Source organism: Temnothorax americanus, unplaced genomic scaffold (assembly GCF_048541705.1).
Source record: "Temnothorax americanus isolate GAGA-0224 unplaced genomic scaffold, ASM4854170v1 Scaffold11, whole genome shotgun sequence".
Taxonomy (NCBI): domain Eukaryota; kingdom Metazoa; phylum Arthropoda; class Insecta; order Hymenoptera; family Formicidae; genus Temnothorax; species Temnothorax americanus.
In genome coordinates, this window is record NW_027509242.1 from 1,121,270 (window position 1) to 1,139,101 (window position 17,832).

General features: G+C 51.0%; 1 protein-coding gene across 1 annotated transcript in view; it reads right to left on the reverse strand.

Annotated features, from left to right (window-relative positions):
- Cap (Cbl-associated protein) overlaps positions 1 to 17,832 on the reverse strand; it is a 75,785-nt gene that overhangs the window by 3,344 nt on the left and 54,609 nt on the right. Inside the window, exons 22-29 of the mRNA XM_077423219.1 lie at positions 12,445 to 17,583; positions 12,023 to 12,082; positions 2,399 to 2,603; positions 1,325 to 1,583; positions 1,102 to 1,216; positions 877 to 999; positions 593 to 747; positions 340 to 419 (exon numbers count right to left, since the gene is read on the reverse strand). Coding sequence (XP_077279345.1) covers positions 340 to 419; positions 593 to 747; positions 877 to 999; positions 1,102 to 1,216; positions 1,325 to 1,583; positions 2,399 to 2,603; positions 12,023 to 12,082; positions 12,445 to 17,583 — 6,136 coding nt within the window. The remainder of the gene's footprint in view (positions 1 to 339; positions 420 to 592; positions 748 to 876; positions 1,000 to 1,101; positions 1,217 to 1,324; positions 1,584 to 2,398; positions 2,604 to 12,022; positions 12,083 to 12,444; positions 17,584 to 17,832) is intronic.

Genomic DNA, 17,832 nt, shown 5'->3' on the forward strand with positions numbered 1-17,832 from the left:
CACAAAAAGATTGTTAATGCATTCCGCGAAACACCGACGATCCATGCTGAACTTTCAGTTCAGACCGCTTGCTATTATAACTATAAAAAAAAAACACGATCATAAAATACCTTTTGAAATTACAAATTCTTACGTAATTATTGTATACACAGTGCAATTTTGGTCAACGATGAGCGGTGACCAGTTTTTGTAATTAAGTATTTTATAAGGATTATTATGAAACACATGTTATTTAACAAGTATAATAAACGTAGGTCATCGGTGATCCAGGCGGCGCGGATGGCAGATCACATAAATTTAGTGTGTAAGTTTTCGTTCAAACGCATTTGCAGGACTCACGGAATCGGCTCCGAGTGCGTGTCGATGTGCAGGGTTTCGCTGAGTTGCGACACGTGCAGCTTGCTCCCCCCCATACGTGGCTGTAAAATACGAAAAGGGCTGTTAGTTTGGCGTGTACTTTGTAAAACGTTTTCGCTTTATTAAAACTGTCTCTTTCAAACGAAAATGGCCATTATCCGACGGTGTAATGAAACGTTACGGGGAAGATTCAATCACGCCGCGGAGTAATTATGCCACGACACGAGATAGTTACCAGTGAATTATAATGGGGCTGGGTTGTGTTGATATTGACCGGGATGGACGGCACGTAATGATGGGGTCCCATACTCATTTTCCCTCCGGACGAGCCGTTCGCTAAGAGACTGTGCGCCGCCGGAGACGCGACCGGTTTGTTCTGAATCGGTGTCTCTGAAATAAGTGCGAACTTCGTGTGAATTTCGTCAATTCGACGAGAAGTTTGACTCGCGATGCTTTCGACGTCGCTCTTGAGTCAGGTTTTCTATTTTCTTCCAATCCGGCTTCCCCGGATCAAATTACCTGATCGATGTCCGGGTTCGGTGATGACTTCAACGTAGGAAATCGGGAAGATCCCCTTTCTGTTTCCTATACGTCCCTCGTACCAATTTTCGTCGACCCTCCTCGTCAAGACCACCAATTCGCCTGCGGACAAGTCACAGACATACCGAAAAGTAATTTACATGTTTTGCCTCGAAGTTTACGAAATTCTACTCGCAACGGCCGCGGCGCGCGGCGGTCTCTTACCTTTCGCCAAAGACAACTCGAGATTGGTCTGGGCGATAAAGTTGAACTTGGCCCGTGCCTGTCCCTCGTGGGCCTTCTTTGGTGTCGTTCGCATCGTACCGTCGTACGGCAGAATCTGTATCGAGTAAAATTTTTTTTAGAGCTTGATAAAAGCGCGATTTTGTCAGCGGGTATCCATTCGCGTCGACGCGTTAAAAATCTAGACTCGACTAACGGCGATTACCTCAACGTAGTTCGAGGGGAACAGTCCGATCATCGCGTTGTACTCCCCCTCGTACCAATTCTTGTCCACCTGTCGTCGAACGAATATGAGGTCGCCGCGCCGGAAGGTCAATTCCCGGGACGACTGGCCGACGAAATTGTAGAGCGCTCTCGCCACCAGCCGCGGCTCCGGTGTTTGATCTTGGGATCGACTCCGCTGGCTCAGATCGTCCACGAAATCGTCGTAGCGATTCAGGGGTATGGGCGACTTCTGCGATGGTCTGAAATTGTTGGAGTGTCGTCGGCGAGATGGAACGGTTTCTCTCGAGCGCGGCGAACCAGGATTGTCTTTCTGTTTGCTCCGAGCAAACGCTAACTCTCCTCGGCATTGTGGTGATTATCGAGCGTTTGCGGTTGCGAAATGCGTCTCGGAAGAGAATGTAAATTTATTCTTTTCGATATTCTCTCCGTTCTTTCTCGAGGATTTGTGATAGATCCGGCCAATATATTTTAGAGTCAGATAATCGACGATCTTAATTGAAGATTACGACGGAGTAATCTTAATTGAGATCGAAATATCTTTTCGATCGACTTTCAACTCGAGAACTTTCTATTTCGCTTGAGAAAATCTAGAGGACTATCTGACATCCTTCCCTGTGAGCGTCAATGAAACCTCTCTTGGTTTTTCTACCTGCGCGCGTTCGCCTACACTTTCATTGTGACGCCCGCGTCAAAACAGCTCGCGAGGCGTTACGCAACGGGCGTTTGAATAGCAGGAAGTGTTTACGAGCCGACGACGAGTGTGACAAGCTGAAGATGCACATGCCTTTCGCCGTGCCGTTATTAACGTCATCTTTGAAAATATCACTCTTGCGTTTGGAGAACACGGAAAAGCGCGGAAAGACATCGCGAGAAGGATACGCGATCCTTGCGACAGGACGTCGTTAAAGCGAAGGACTCTCGTTTCTTCATTAACGAAGGTAATTCCCGAGGTTTGAAAAGACAAAGCGATCAAACTTCGATTCGATCCCATTCGGTCACCTCCCGATTTAAAAGGATTTAAAGAGGAAGAGGGGGGGAAACACCTTGTACTTACATAAAGTTATCCGTGTGCCTGCGGGAGTCGATGTCGTGCAACTCCTGGAGATACTTGCGACGGCGCTCCTCCTGGTAGACGCGCCGCATGTTCTCCGCGCTGCGACGTGCGAGCTCCTCCTCGCTCAGCGGCTCCTTCGCCTCTGTACGCACCGGCGAGCGATAGTGAATCGTCACCTCACCCTCCACATAACGCCTCGGCGATTCTGCATCAAGCGAGACGCGTTTATCGTCACCGATCCGCAAACGGAACGCAAACGACGCGTCGCGTTCCGACCGTCAGAATTTTTTCGGTATCCTATTTTTCTCTCGATACGTGCGTATGTATTTTGCGCAAATTTTATTCCGGTTCGATTTGATCTCGACCCGCGTCACGCGCGACAAGATGCGACGCGAGAGAGTTGTGAATTTCGATTTAAATTATTCGACTGATGCGGGAGCAGCGTTTTATTGGAGGGCGCGGTTTGAAAACGCGTGCTATTTCATCGAGTTAATCGCCGTCGTCAACCGCTCCAGTGGACCGCCTGTCGTTTATTAAAAATGATGGCGAACGTTCGACGTCGATCGCATTGCAGATTCACAATTCGGAGCTGCTCGCGCGTCAGCCTGGCCGAAGTATCAAATACGATCGTACAGATTGAGAATAAAATCAAATTGTCGAGATCGCATTCGTGGAAAATGGGATTTCAGCATTCCGGCGTCTTTAGCGTTTGACGACGTTTCAAGTCCGACGGTTATTGGAGCGTGCGACGATCATATCCAGCCAGATAATATCACGGAGAAGAATTGAATCATATATGAAAGGCGCCGGTTTAACCCACATCGAGGCCGTCGCTTGTTTATCTCATTTCGCTGGCTAGAACATATATGGCTTCTTCGCGGAGAGAAACGATACTTAAGACTAAGACCGCGGTCGTCGACCGGCGCGAGGCAAAAATCTAGATACCCGGTGTATGAACATCAGTTCATGTAATGCTCGATTACATTTGATTACGCGCACGTGATAATCGGCACGGATAAATGTATAGAATACAGCAAAGCAAGTCTATTACACCGATATGTGCGAAATTATAACGGCTGTTGTTATCCATGAACATGTAGAGGCCTCTCGTTGGATGTTCTTCTATGTCAGTGGCTTTGCGCACTTACAGCCGATTATTGTTTATCTATATGCAAAAACACGTAACAACCAACGACCGTATATCGATTCGCGTTACGAGTTTTTTCTCTCTGTTTCTCTTTCTTTCTCCAAGCTGATCCCTCAAGAGCACGTTTAAAAAAAAACTAGGAAGCTCTCTATTTTAGACGCGAGCACAAAAGCGCGGTGCACGCACCTGCTTTCGTGCGCTGCGCGGGATAATGACGATAGTTTATCGCGATGCAGTGGCAACAGCAGCAGAGCACGCGCGCGCGTATACGCGCCCGGCACAATGCGTGCTCGCGTGCGTCGAGCTGCAGCGAGACCGTGCGACTGATAAGGCGGAATGCATCTATGCAGCTTGCAACCGGTCAATTCGCGCGATAAAGCGCAGCCGCGGTGACACAGGTCGACGCGAGATGCATCGCGAGAGAGCGAACCCGCGTTGACACGCAACGAAGTCTTTCGGGGTTTTAGTCGCGCGCGAGGCATTTATTTTTCATCCCGGATAACCGGAAAATCATATCGCGATGTGTCACGAGAGAAAAATGTCACGAGTCACCGTGCGAAAGTAAGAAGATAATAAATCAGACACGAGGAATAAAAATTTAAAAAAAAAAAAAAAAATCTCTTTCAGATTGGATCTCTCGGAAACTTTCGTTCTTCTAGCTTGTGAAACCTCGCTGGATCCTCCCGACCACTTTGTTTCGTGCCGTCGTTACTCGTGTAACCCAATTTGTTAGCGTGTAACGTTAAACTCATCACAAATGCCGAAACGAGAGACTGAATTTCAGTCTTTTTTTTTCTCTCTCTCTCTCTCTCTCTCTCTTAGAACGCCGCAACACCTTTCACCGCTTTCAATGAACGAGATTCTCACGCGATCGATTCTTTCTCTTTCTCTCTCTTTCTCGCGCGTATCCTGTGCCACGATTATTATTATTTTTTTTTTTACGGTACCTTATTATTCTTTATCTGATTCTCTCCTCCGTGTAATTTAATTCTATTTTACCGTTCAACTCTCGACGCATTTTTAAAGTCTTTCGCGGATTATAGGGAGCTCTTCGCCATTATGACAATTTGTTATTTGTGTCAAAGTTAATTATTTTTAAGATAAAATGCAAACGTTAACACTTTTTTTCATATAGCACGAATTGATTTAACATCGAGTCGATTCTGCTGTAATTTAATCATATTAAAAGTTTTCTGACTTAAAACAACATATCGAAAGGGTCCCGCTACTCCACCTAATTGGTACCTTGATTCTACCTATTTCTATTTTTCTTCTCCTCAATCATCGCGCCAGCGACACCAGCCAGCGCCAGCTGGATATGACGTGGCGATCCTAACGGAGCGCGCGGCTATTTACGCGCAGCAGGAAGAGCATTATTTCAGGAAAATTATGCGCATGTTTACTGACTGTACGGAATCGGTCCGTAGACCGTAGACGGAAGCGCGCTTCCGCCGGTGTGAAGACCGCCAATCGGATTCATTTGATCGAACAAAGGGCTGCTGGTGGCTCGGTCACGGCGGCGGGCATCAGGGTCAATCGGAAGCGTCCCGATCGAAGCAGGATCTGCTCCCCGTAGATCGCCAGTGGAGCTCTCGCAATTGTTGACAAGCTGGGGCGACAGCAGCTCGTCGGACAACGAGAGACCGCCGCAGACTTTGTACTGAAGTCCGGACGATTTCCGTCGTCTTCTGCCGGGGTCTTTTCCGCGCGGCTCGTCGTTTCCCGGATTTTCATCCGCGATCCTACACGTATTATCTCGGACGACGTTAACGGCTCGTCCGTTCTCGGCGACGGTCAGCAGATCTTTCACGTGATGATCCTCGTGACTGTGCAAAATCGCCACGTCGACGCTATAATCGTTCAGATACTTCCTCTCGTTCGCCTCCATGCATTCGCATCGCTCGTTTACCATGCTCAGGTCCAGGGGAGGAGGAATCCGCGCCGCCTTGACCTCTCGCCGTGAGTTCAAACGATTGGGCGAGACCGGCACGTCCGTCGTCGATTTGGACGTCGATTGTCCGCGGTTGATCGAGCGTGTCCGATCTACAATCTCCTCGCACCGTCCCGATTGTTGTTCCCGGCGTTGCTCGACGCGACTCGATCTTATTACGACACGATGAGGCTCGAGCTCGTGACGATCCGACGATCCGAGCGATTCGAGTCCCTCGGGAACATTGACCGCTCGGGCAACGTAAAGCGGAGCGTCGAGGTTCCGCTTCAGGACCGTCAGGTTCGGCAAAGACCTGCAAAGGTCCCAGCAAGTCCCGTCGTTGCTCCTCGACACGCTCGTCTCGCCAATGTTCGCCGAAATAGAGTCTGATCGTCCGTGATAACTACGAATCATCTGAGAACCGGCTTTGTTTTGAGAAAATTGGTCACCTTCGAACTTATCCTTCCGCGCCGGTCGATTTTTCGCGTCGTCCGTGTTGTCGCGGTGTCCGCTTCCGTCCGGCGAATCCCAGCCTTTTTTTCGGGTCTCAAAATCGATCTTCGAGGCGCCGCCGAAGATGTACTCCGGAAGATTCCTCTCTCGGCGCCACGCATCGGGACTAATCGCGTTCTCCCCGACGCGGCATTGACGCGATTTGTCGCGCATCCCTCTCTCGCTCGTCGCATCCCGAAATTCAGCTTCCTCGACGATCGACGAACCCTCGCTCCGTTCATTACTCGTCTCGTCGAGCTTAACGGCCGGTACGTTCCTCACGTCGGCTCGTCTTATCTCGCTTCCGGGTAAGATGTTGACGAGCACCCTGCCGTCTCTTCGAGCGCGACCGCCGTTCCTGCGATTGATGACTCGAGACAAGTTCCTCCTGGCAAACTCGGTTAACGTGTCCATCTCTTCCTCCTCCTCCTCCGGAGTGCGTGTCGTTTGTGCCCGCGACTTCCGCTCGTTTATACTGCTCACGGATGATTGATTGCTCTGACTGGTGAGCGTCTCGGTGCTGCCGAACCCGGTGCAGCGCTTCGGCGCCTCTTGGCTGTTTCTCCCGACGTTCCCGCCGGCGAGACCTCCGTCGCAATTCCGCCGCGCGTTCCCCGGCATATCGGCGAAGAACTGTCGCCGGAGATACCGGTTGTGCTCGAAGATTTCGTGCAGTCGTTCCCTGCTGTCGCTGAAGCGCTCCTTCTCGAGTCCCTCGGGATATCGCGCGGCGGGACTTTCGGTGGAACGTCGCGTCTCCTGCAGGCAACCCCGATCCCTCGGGGCTGACTCATGCGAGACGGGCTCGAGACATTTTCCCGGATCACCGCAGTAATAGTCCTTGTAATCTTTGTAAAAGTACTCCCTCTCGAAATCCGTTCGCGGCTTCCAGCTCCACCGGGAGTTGACCGGTTCGGGATAATCCCTTCGCGAGGGCGTTTCGCGATCATCCTTAAAATGCACCGTGCACGCCCGTTGCATTTCCGGCATGGATACCCGCTGACAGGCGTGCCTCACGATCCGCGCGTCTCGTTTGTCGCGTCGGACCACCTGCAGCCTGTCCGGATGACGGAGTTTCACCAGATCGTCGATGTCGTTCGCCAGGCTGGTCCATTCTACACTGCGCTCCAAGTCCGCGACGCGCGGCAGGATCGTCCGAGTTCCCGCTTCGTTCACCGTGTTCCTCATCGTGAGAACGATGACGACGCGCGAATGTCAAGTCCGATTCGTCGCGGGTATTCTCAGGAGATAATTAACGGTATCCGCGCGACACGTTCATCAGACTCTGTATCTCATCCCCCGATCCCGTTGTTTTCCTCAAATCAACTTTACGCCTCGATACCGAGCGGAAATCGTGGTCAGATCGAGCTGCATGTATTAATCCCCGTCAGATAAAGATCGAGGACGATCCCTCGCCGCGTCGGATATTGCTCAAAATCTCTGATCGACGATCGCGATCCTCGTGAAATTAATCGCGCAGTTACTAACGGGAATGGAAAGTGCGACTCCCCCGCGTTGGGCAACCGGCTCTTGGCGACGCGCAACCGCGAGTGAAGAAACTCGATTTGTTGTTGTCACCGGGGCGATGACTCGCGACTCGCGATCCTCTATTCAACGTGCGGCCGATGTCACGTCCGACCGCGCTTCTACGTCAGTTTCGGCATTAAGAGCCGCGTCGTCGTAACGGTGACTCGTCCGCGAACGGATGTGCAACGCGAGCTGCAACGTCGGCTACCTATCAAGGTTGAAACGATCGCGTCACGTTTCCCCGGTGTGCCAATGCTCGTCTTCGTATACGAGATATTTTCAATATCGTACAATAGAATGAAAGTACGATTAATGTTTCCCTTATCCTGTGATTGTATGAATTATATGAAAATTTTACTATTTTAATTTAAATTTAATTTTTATATACATTTTTATATACATTTCGTACAAAATTGACTGTATAAGTTTATATCAAAATGTTGTCTTATTATACTAGATATATTATATAAGTCATTGATCTTCAAAAAGCACAAAACCTAAAGAGAAGTTACATTATTGGTGAGAAAAAATTTTATGAAAGAGAGTCTAGCTCTATACGATCTGTAACGGAAGTATTCTAATATTATATCTAATATGTGTAATTTAGATATCGACGTTGCAATCACGTCGATACATACGTAATTTCGATTGCGATAATTTTGATATAACCGTCGCTATCGTTTCTCTCCCATTCAAGATAAGCAAGAACAAACTTTCAATGAAAGTCTAATGTTACTCATCATGTTCCGTGAAACGTGGCGTTATTCCGAGCGACGTAATGACGTTGACTCATTAAACCACAGACCTCGTAATGTGTAATTAACGAGAATGAACGTGGGTTTCTACGAAATTTTCGCGCGCTCTGTCGTGGCGTTACACGAAAAAATGGCCCGAAGAATACGCCCGTTTAAGAAAAACCGTGTTATAGAAGAGCGAGAACGTTCATACAGGCTAAGGGGAGAAGCGTCTCCTTATTAAAATCGACCCCTCCTGCCCCCCCCTCGTAAAGTCTTAAGTGTCTTAATGAAGCGCATCTGTTTGTTGTACCGACGAGCGGGAGTAAAATCTTTCCCTGAGAAAGGTGCTACTTGCACTCTCATGGCTATTCTATTCAAATGAGTCTCCGGCGCAATGTGGATCAACGCATTCACGAGGAAGAAGGTGCCGTGTCGGTCCTTTCTTTCAATGAGAACGATTTCACTGACAAAGTGTCGCGACTTATTTCTACCTCGCCGCGGCCGTTTTGCTTAACTATCCTTTAAAAAGTTTCGAGATCGCTCTTATCGGCGCTCGACTCTCTGCGGGTAATTAAATACGACTTTAATTTTGAACCGAGTATTCTCGCATTTCATCCGGTCACCGAAACTCGCGGCCGCGTGCGAATTTCGAGTTTCCAACAGGCCTGATAAACGTGTCGTTCAAAGTTCGCTCTTGTTTTCGCCGTGATAAAACGAACGAAACCCGGTAATATTAAATGACCTTGCACGAAGTACACATAATACGTACTTAATCAATTCACACGGAATTCACCTCGGCGCGAAAACTTCCGTTAAACGGGCCCGCACGAACTGCCGATTAAACTGTCGATGATCAATCGCGCACCGATAACTCCGCGAGATTGACTTATCGAGCACAATGTGCCTTGAGGAAGGAACTCTCGTTAAGATCGGTCGAATCGTCTTGCACTCGCGTAACGGCGTGCCTCGTCGACACCTGTTATCGGTATACCTGCGTCGCGCGACGCACGCGAAACGCGTCTGAGGAAGGCGCCGCGACGTTGGCACACCGGTTATCGCGGCTCCCTACTCCTTGAAAAACGGTTCACCAAGCAGGAACCGCGGGGAACGTCTTCGAGCGGAGTGCGCTCGCGTTAAGTTTCCAACGATTCGGACCGAAACCAAGGCTCCTCGAAATATTTTTGGACGCCAGAGCCCAACGATTAATTCTCACGCAGAGACGACGTATACGTTTCTCCGTGCGGAAATAAAATCTTGAATTATTCCTGCCAAACGCAGTCGCGTAACGTTTGTGTTTGTAGGGAAACTCGATAAGTAAACGTCATTTCTTCGAGTCGTTATCCGCAAAAATAAATACGAGTCGTCGCACTAAAAGGTTCAAGGCCGCTGACAAAAGCGGCGTTGTTGTACGACGTTCCTCGCGTGCGATATGAGCGCATCGCGGACTGTAATAACAGTGTTGTTTTGCGCGCTAATCACTTTCCAGAGCGCGCGGCAATTATTCACGACGCCGATGGTATTATCTTCACGCTCGTATCACTTCTCCGTGGGTTCGGAGAACGGCGTTACTACGGACTCCATCACCTGGTATCGTCGCCGATGAAACTGCCGAAGAGCAGGGGAACGCACACGTACATTAATCATTGGAGAGATTAGATAAGAGGGGGACGATCGACACGAGCGTCCACGTCTGCAGCAAATATTTGGAATAACAACGACTCGACGATCTACCGGAGGATTCGTCGCAATGCCGAAGACGCGAACTTGCCATTAAGTATGCTAATTGCGTTACGTAACGACAATGACAATTATGCGCGGCGGTCCGAATTTATGGCGCGACATTAAACAAAGTATGTGGACATCGCGACTGCTTCGGGATCGCCGCTGTGATCATCGTCGAAAATAATCGTGACCGCCACTTGTAAAATTGTGCCAATTTTAGCGGCACGTAACAGCGCGTATGCGCGGCATGATCTAACGTTAGGCGATACGATCAAAGTCATTAATATTAAATTTGCCGAGACTTTGCGCTCTTCTTGTCTCGTAACGGTCAAAAACGAACGACTTCTAGATAATTTTTCTGATCGATGTAATATCAGAAATGAGAAAATTAAGCCGTTTATTATTTAAAAAAATTCAACTTTTACTCGAAATAACACATTTAAATGGATTGCGTATCTTTGCGCGTCGCACATGCGTTGTGCTTCGTGGCATTCGCGTGTAAATTGAACGCGTCAGTCAGTTCACTGTTATCTTTCCGTTAGACAATTAGTATGCGCGACCACTGTTTAGCGGAGCCGCGAATGTGCCCTTGACATCGTAAAACTGATGAAATGATTTAGGATCTGTCTCTCCGATATCTCGCGCAATTATACCGTCGAGAGTGATTTCCGGGCTGGATTTTCCGGGCTGGCGATAACACGTCGATTACACGAATTGATCGGCAGGCCGAACATATAATCGGTCGATCACGTAATGGACCACAAACGCAGGTGTCTCTTTTGTCCACGTCGAACATTGCCGTCACTTTTATCCTGGATCCGTCGTATTTCCCGATTACCCGTTTCCCCCCTTTTACGCAATATAGAACGCAAATATATTTTTAAATATGTACCTCCGTCAGACTGTTATCTTCTTATCTATATGACACACGCAATTAATTAATTCGTCGTTTCACTTTCCAGCCATCATAACGGCTATCGTGATTAAAAACATTCTGGATATTTTACACATAAAAAAAACTGCGAAAATATTTTAATTAAGTAAGCGGTTTAATTTTACGTTCAATCTTTCGGAAAAATGATAAAATATACATATATCTCTAATGTCATGCAGTGACGCATTCAACATTGACGTTTCACGTGCTGCTTTTCGATCTCGCGCATCCACAGGAAAGCACAAGCGAGCACGATGCGAGTTAATATCAAATTTCTAATCGGGACTGCACGGCGAGCGACTCGCCGCGGTGATTTCTCCATATGCGAATGTGTATATTATTTTCGGCGCGTCTCGCGTCGGTGACTTGTGACTCGAGCCGGACCGTGACTCCAGACCGAGCGAACGAGCGCGAACGAACGTGAATGAACAGCTTGCTTTAACGAGCGTGATGCCATGCCGTTTGCGCTCGTTTGCTCGAACTGGACCCCCCCAGCATTATGCGAGCATGCGGATACAACGAAGCCGCGTAATGGTACCAGCCGGATGAGCACCGGCGTGCTTCCCGACCGACCGCGCGGTTATTGCGCTTATGCTCGATCGCCCGTGCAAAACGTTCGTTGCACGATCTCTCTCTTTCCCAAGCACGCGTCGCTCATGCATCCCGAGTCACATGCACCACGATGCATCATCATCACGACCGCGCGTTTAGCAAGTGCCCGCATCGGCTACGTGCGCGAACTTTAATGGCACTAGATCGATCCTGGAGAGCCTTAAATCACGAGATATATGCATTTCGAGGAGATTTAGGTATTTCCTCTTTTATCTTCCGCCTTCGCTAAGTTTAGGATTAGAAGTGTGAGAGTTGAATCTAAGAGGAACATAGAAGCGATTCGTTATAATTATCTGTATTGTTAGCAGCATGACTTTCAAACAAAATTATCTCCAGATAAAAAACCGTCCGTTTGGTTAATAATACGTTTAGTTTTCATGGAAACCAGAGTGCCAGATGTTACGAGACACCCGGCAGGGCGAACCGTGACACGCGCGTGAACGCACACATGAACAGACGCACACGTTAACACACGAGAAAAAATAATATACATAATAATGATGAGCTTAGTAATCGGCATTACCTTGGCGATCGTCCCTGTAGTGCTGGGATTTTGGCGGCGGCGGGGGTGCATTCGAGTATTCTATGGACGAGCGGAAAAAAATTAAAATAATAATTAGCCGTTCTACACAGCTATAACAAAAATCAATTCGCGCGATTCAACGAGGGATCGCACACACGTTGCCGAGCGAACCTGTCGATCAACTTGACGCACGTTCTTCTCTAACATCTAACGATATTGGTGCCACGAAAAGCGATAATGACTCTTCAATCCGACTGCGCGAATTTAACGAACTTAAACTCTACTTTCTTAATCAACAGAAAAAAAACTTGAATTTATTTCTAAAGACAGAGAAATTTTCTCAGGTTCTCCTTCCCGCTTCTGGTATCTAGGAAGACTCAATCCAGCCTAGGTGCTCCAAACGGCTTGATGAGATTTCAGACCTTCGAAGGTGACGGTAGGTCGCGCCATGTAGACAGGCAGGGTCGGCCACCAGGTTCTGTGCCTTCGCGCGGCGGTGGGCGAAGGCGGCGGAGGCGGCGGTTGGTACCTGAACCTCGGTCTGTGTTTGTCAGGGTCGAAGGGCTGCCCGGCGAAGACGGTCTGCTGCGACGGTTTGAGGATCGACGCGGGGGTCGTGCGCGGACGCGTCGGAGACGAGGAGGTGGCGCGCGGTCGTTCCGGTTTCCTCTTGTCGGCCGACGAGGAGGAACGAGTCTTCGAGGTGCCCCGGTGGCTCCGAAGGTCTGCCGGCGACGACAGCGAGCGCATGTTGTCGCGACGATTGGGGTACCGGTGCGCCACCCACTTTCCGGCCAGGTAGGGCACGATGTCGCGAAGCTCGCGCACGTCCGGCGCCGACGTGAACATCTCACCCATTATGGAAGTTCGGCCACCAGCGGTGTCCGGGGATTCGAATCTCTTCCGCATCCGGCAGACCGGCCTCTTCGCCTCGAGCTCCTTGGTCTCCGCTTGCCTGGTCACGTGGTTGGTGACGGTACCGGTGGCTTGGGGCTCCTTCAGTCCGACCGTCTTGCTGATGACGTCGATGTGCGGCATCGAGAGGTTTTCCCGGCGCAGCGGCACCCGCGGGATCGGCGGCGAGTCGCCCCTTCGTCCTATCCGCGGCCGTCCTCTCTTCGTCGTCTCGAATCTCCTGCGCAGCCACGCCACGTCGACATGTTCGTGCGGCTTCAAGGCGCTGCCACGGTCTTCTCCCTCGCTCGTCCTCTTCAGCAAGCTCCGCGCCAATTCCGGATCGCTGCGAAAGCGCTTCGGCGTGGCCGCGATCCTGACTCGCCGCGGCAGGTCCTCGGCGCTCTCGAATCTCGCGCGCAACCTCCGTACCGTGCCGTTTCGCACCAAGTTAAGGTAGGCGCGCCAGTACTTCTCGGGATCCGGCGACGAACTGCGCGGCCAACCGCCACCGCCGCCGCTGTCCACACTGCAGGACGAGTTCGATCGCGTGGTCGCGCGACACGGACTAACGCTGCGCGGCCTCGCGTCGTGTTCACGCTCCCGTGAACAGGAGCGGAACGGTCGTCGTTGCTGTCGCATGCCCGTCGCTTCCGGCTGCGTCGGCGAGCTGCCGTCGATCTTCCGCTCCCGCGGCGACGTTGATCGCGATCGATCAAGCCTGCCGGCGGCGGCGGCGCCGGCCAGTGAACCGTACTTGGCCGACTCGGTCTCGCCGAAGAGCTCCTTCAGATCAGCGAAGCTTTGCGACGATGGCAGCTTCTTCCTGCCGCGAAACGTCCACGTCGTAGTCGTCGTCGTCGTCGTCGTCGTCGCTGTCGCCGTCGGCGCGATCTCCTTCTGCTGTTCCCCTCTCTTCTCCACGTTCTCGAAGAACTCGATCTTCCGCGACACGTCCTCCGTCTCGGGTCCGTTGCCCCGCTGGATAACCGTTCTTATCGAGGTCTCTGAGCTCTCCGTCATGCTGTCTCCATCGCTGCCCGAGGCAAACTTGCTGCTCAATTTTGCTTTCTCGCCCGGCGGCACCGTCATGGCCAACAAGGGCGGCTTCTTCGACCACTCTTCGAGTACAGTCTCCACGCGTTGCTTGTCGCTGGAGCTCTCGCTATTGGACGTCAACACCAGCAGAAAGTCGCTTTTGTCTTTAGGTTTGGTCGTGTCCTCACTGTACGACGCTTCGAGGGAATAACAGGTCCTGGGAGAAGTGCTAGCCACGCTGGGCGTGTCGGGCGCACAAGTCGGCCTCGCAATACTTTTCGCGGATGGTTTCCCCGGTATCTTCGTGGCCGCCAAGGCAGCGGCGATGCTCCCGCGAGTTTCGCGAGGCGCTAGAGGCGCGGACAGTCTGCTTCGCGTCATCCTGTCCAGCACTTCTTTGCCGAGAGTCAATGACAGCCTCTTCTTCTCCAGCTCCGACATCGATGGAGAGACCGATCTCTCCGATTCGGACCTCTCGAGGCCCTTTAAACGACCAATGGAGTCGCTTTTCTTCAAGATGCCCTCAGCATCGCCTTGTTCCTTCAATATCGCCGACTCTGTCGCTATCATCGAATGGCATCGTACGTGGAGACTCTTCGAATCGTCTTGGGGATGATCCTTGGAATCGCCCGCAGGCGGCACGATGATTTCGTAGCTCGTTAAAGTTTCGTCTTTGACCACGCGATCTTCCTTAACAGATTGCTGATACTCGCCGATTTCGCGAGGTGCATCAACGACGTCGCCATTTCGTCTTTGAGTATTATCGCTACCATAGATTTCGTTTAGCTGCTTCTTCAGGTTGGTCACCTGCTCGATGGACAAACTGCTCCAGAACTTCTTGCTACCACCGAGACTTCTCTGCAGAGATGGATGGTAATCCGCGAATTTGCCAGCATCCCGAAAAGTGGCGTTAGCTTTCTTCTGCATCGTGGTCGCCACGTTGACGACCGAACTGCCGCGCCAGAGAGGTTTATAAGTATCCTTCTGTGAGATAGCTCTTTTCTTGAAGGATTCCAACTCGCTTTCCTCGCACTGGAGTCTCCGAAAATACTGTAAGATATCCTCCACGGAGCGTTCCTTGCAGCGCAGTCCACAATCGCCGTGCCACTTGAATTTATCGACGTCTTTCGCGCTGAAAAGAAAATCCTTGTCACGTTGGACGCTCTTCAGTTTCCCGTAGAGTGCCTTTAACTCCTGTTCCGCTTTCTCTTTCGATCTGATCTGTTTCCAGCGATCGTAATCGATGATCTCTTCGTTCTTCAGCCGCGGCCGTAGATCTCCGGAGGAGAACGTGCGCTCCAACTGGTCCATCCTGCTGAGGTTCGCGTAGAAGTCGCGCAGATCCTTGTACCGTTTCGACTTGCGTCTGTGATGCAGCAATTCGAGTATATATTGCTGATAATCCTCGCGATCCATGGACGATAATGAACCGGTGCTCTTGGTCAATGACAGATTTGAACCGAGCCTCTTGGCGTCCTCTGCCTCACCGGCGCTTTTGGCTCTCACTTTTTTCGTAATCGTCAGTGGGACGTTTGAGTCTTCCTGCTTGGAAACGTGAGTTCGTCGAGGCGTCTGCGATCTCGCCGGAGACGGCGAAGAGGACCTCGGCGAAGATTCTCTCGACTCGGGCAGAGTCTTCAATGGCGGCTCGCTTAGACTTCGTACCTTCACGTGTTCCCGTGACATAGATTCTGGGCTACGAACGCGCAACGTGGTAGACGAACCGAACTCGTCGATGTCCAGCAAGCTGTCGAACTTGCCGATTTTCTGAAGGACCGACCGACCAGGCCAGCAGACCCCGTACGGGCTCGAACTTCTGGACGAGACGACGCTGTCACGTTCCCAATTCTTGAACTTCGAGTTCGAGACCGGTCGCTTGTGCGCCAGGTACACGCTCAGAGACTTCAAGGACGGCTCCGATCTGAAGCTCTCCCTCGTCGTGTCTTGAAACATTTTTGCACGCTCACCGACGAGAGACTTCTTCTCTTCGTGAGGTTGTGCGAACGACATATGGTTCCGCAGGAAGAGGTTCTGGAAGAAAGTATCTGTGCGCGTCGCCTCCTGGTGCCTCCTGATCTCCTCCACGGTCAAGATAGAGGTTCTGGAATCTTGCTCGACGCTTGGCACTATCTTCTCTACTCGCCTCAGCAACTTGATCTCGTCCTTCTCGGCCATCTCCCTCCACCCGTTCAAGGTCTTGCTGACGTCCGCTTCGTCGACGCTCTTATCTCTCCGCGCTTTTCTTTTCGTTTCAATCTTCTTCCTGTCGCCGTTCACGCGTATCGTCTCTGGCTTCTTCGTCGGAGTCTTGACGATCGTCTGCGGCTTCTCACGAGGTCGCTTCCTCTTGCTCGCTTCACTAGCCACTTCGGAACAGGACGAAGACACCGAACGTAAGGATTCTTTGCTGACGACTAGTTTTTCTGATGGCTTTGCGGCGATTTTCGTTCGCTTTGGTTCTGGCTTAGTGATTTGTGACGCGCTTTTCGCGGGAGATTTTAGCTGGGCGCTTGACGTCCTTCTCGTCGCCGTAGGCTGCTCAGGTGTCTTTCGTAATGGTTCCTGTCCTTTGGGCGAGACAACGGCTTTGAAAGACTTATCTATCGGACGTTTCTGTTTATTCGTCGACAAACTATACGGAATCGTCGAGCTTTTCACTACAGTGCCTGACGAAAGTGCTCTGCTTTGCACGTCCCTCGTTTCTCTCTCTTTATACTTCTGTAAAGCTTTTCTGACCTCTACCGGTGAGGAGAGTTCGTGCGATCTGCTGAGCCTCCTGCAGGATTGTTCTTGCTCTTTCTTCGTAAGACGTAGCTTGTCCCTCTTTGCAGTTGAAAGAGACTCCGGTCTCGTTGTAGTTCTTTCCGGAGATTTCTGTCTCACTTTGGTGGCAACGGACGTTACGTGTCTCGATGGCGCCTTTACCGCCGCGAGTTTATCAAACTTCACTGAAGATTCGCGACTACTCCTGGATGGCGGCGATGTCGAGGAACAAACGTGACTTCTCACACCGCTCGACGGTAGATTAAATTTTTTTGCTTCAAATTGGGTCTGCGACAAACAGGGATCCGATCTTCTCTTGCCGAAAGTATTGGAAAATAAAGTAGATACCTTGGCGGTCTTCGAGGCAATCGGGCTGCTGGAGGACGTGCGCACGATCGCGCTGTGAAACTGCTCGCGACTTCGCCGATGTCGCTCGAGGTTGCTGCAGAATCTCTCTCTTAGCGATCTGATGCTCGACCCGCTATCGGCATGCGCGAAGCACTGTTCGTGCCTGGGTTTCGAATACGCGGTGTACGAGTTATCGATCAATCGCGTACTCTCCGAATACAATTTCAAGGTTCTGCTATGACGTGAGGATTTTCTTCGGGGCGGGGAGGGCGGTCTTGGCGCCGACATAGCTTGCGGAAGAACTCTACCGGATGACGAGAGGCTGTGAGGGGGAGCTCTCATGACCGGCGGCGGCGATCTCGAGTCGATCGAGGACAGTATCGACCACTCGTGCCGCTTTGAGAATGCCGTCGTCTTCGTGGATGAAGTGATGGTCGACGTGCACGAGGCGCTTCTTCGATGCACGCGGATCCTCGTCAAAGTCGGCGAGATCGGGAAATATTCGATCTCCGAGTCGTCTGTGGACAAAGTTTCGCCGGTTTGGTTTTCCCGGTTCTCGTATGGCCGTCGAAGGCCCTTCGCTTTTACACCCTGCCACCCAAAGATCAGTCGTCTAAAGGTTGTCCCGTTCAAGGCTAAGCTGGTGGACGCGCCGTGCTTCGCCGGCGCGACTGCGTGCCGATGCGAGGGTTTGCGGCTCCTCATTGTGTCGTTACTGCGGCTGGCGGTGCGCTTACGCAAAAGAATTGCAAAAAAGAGCTTTTCGG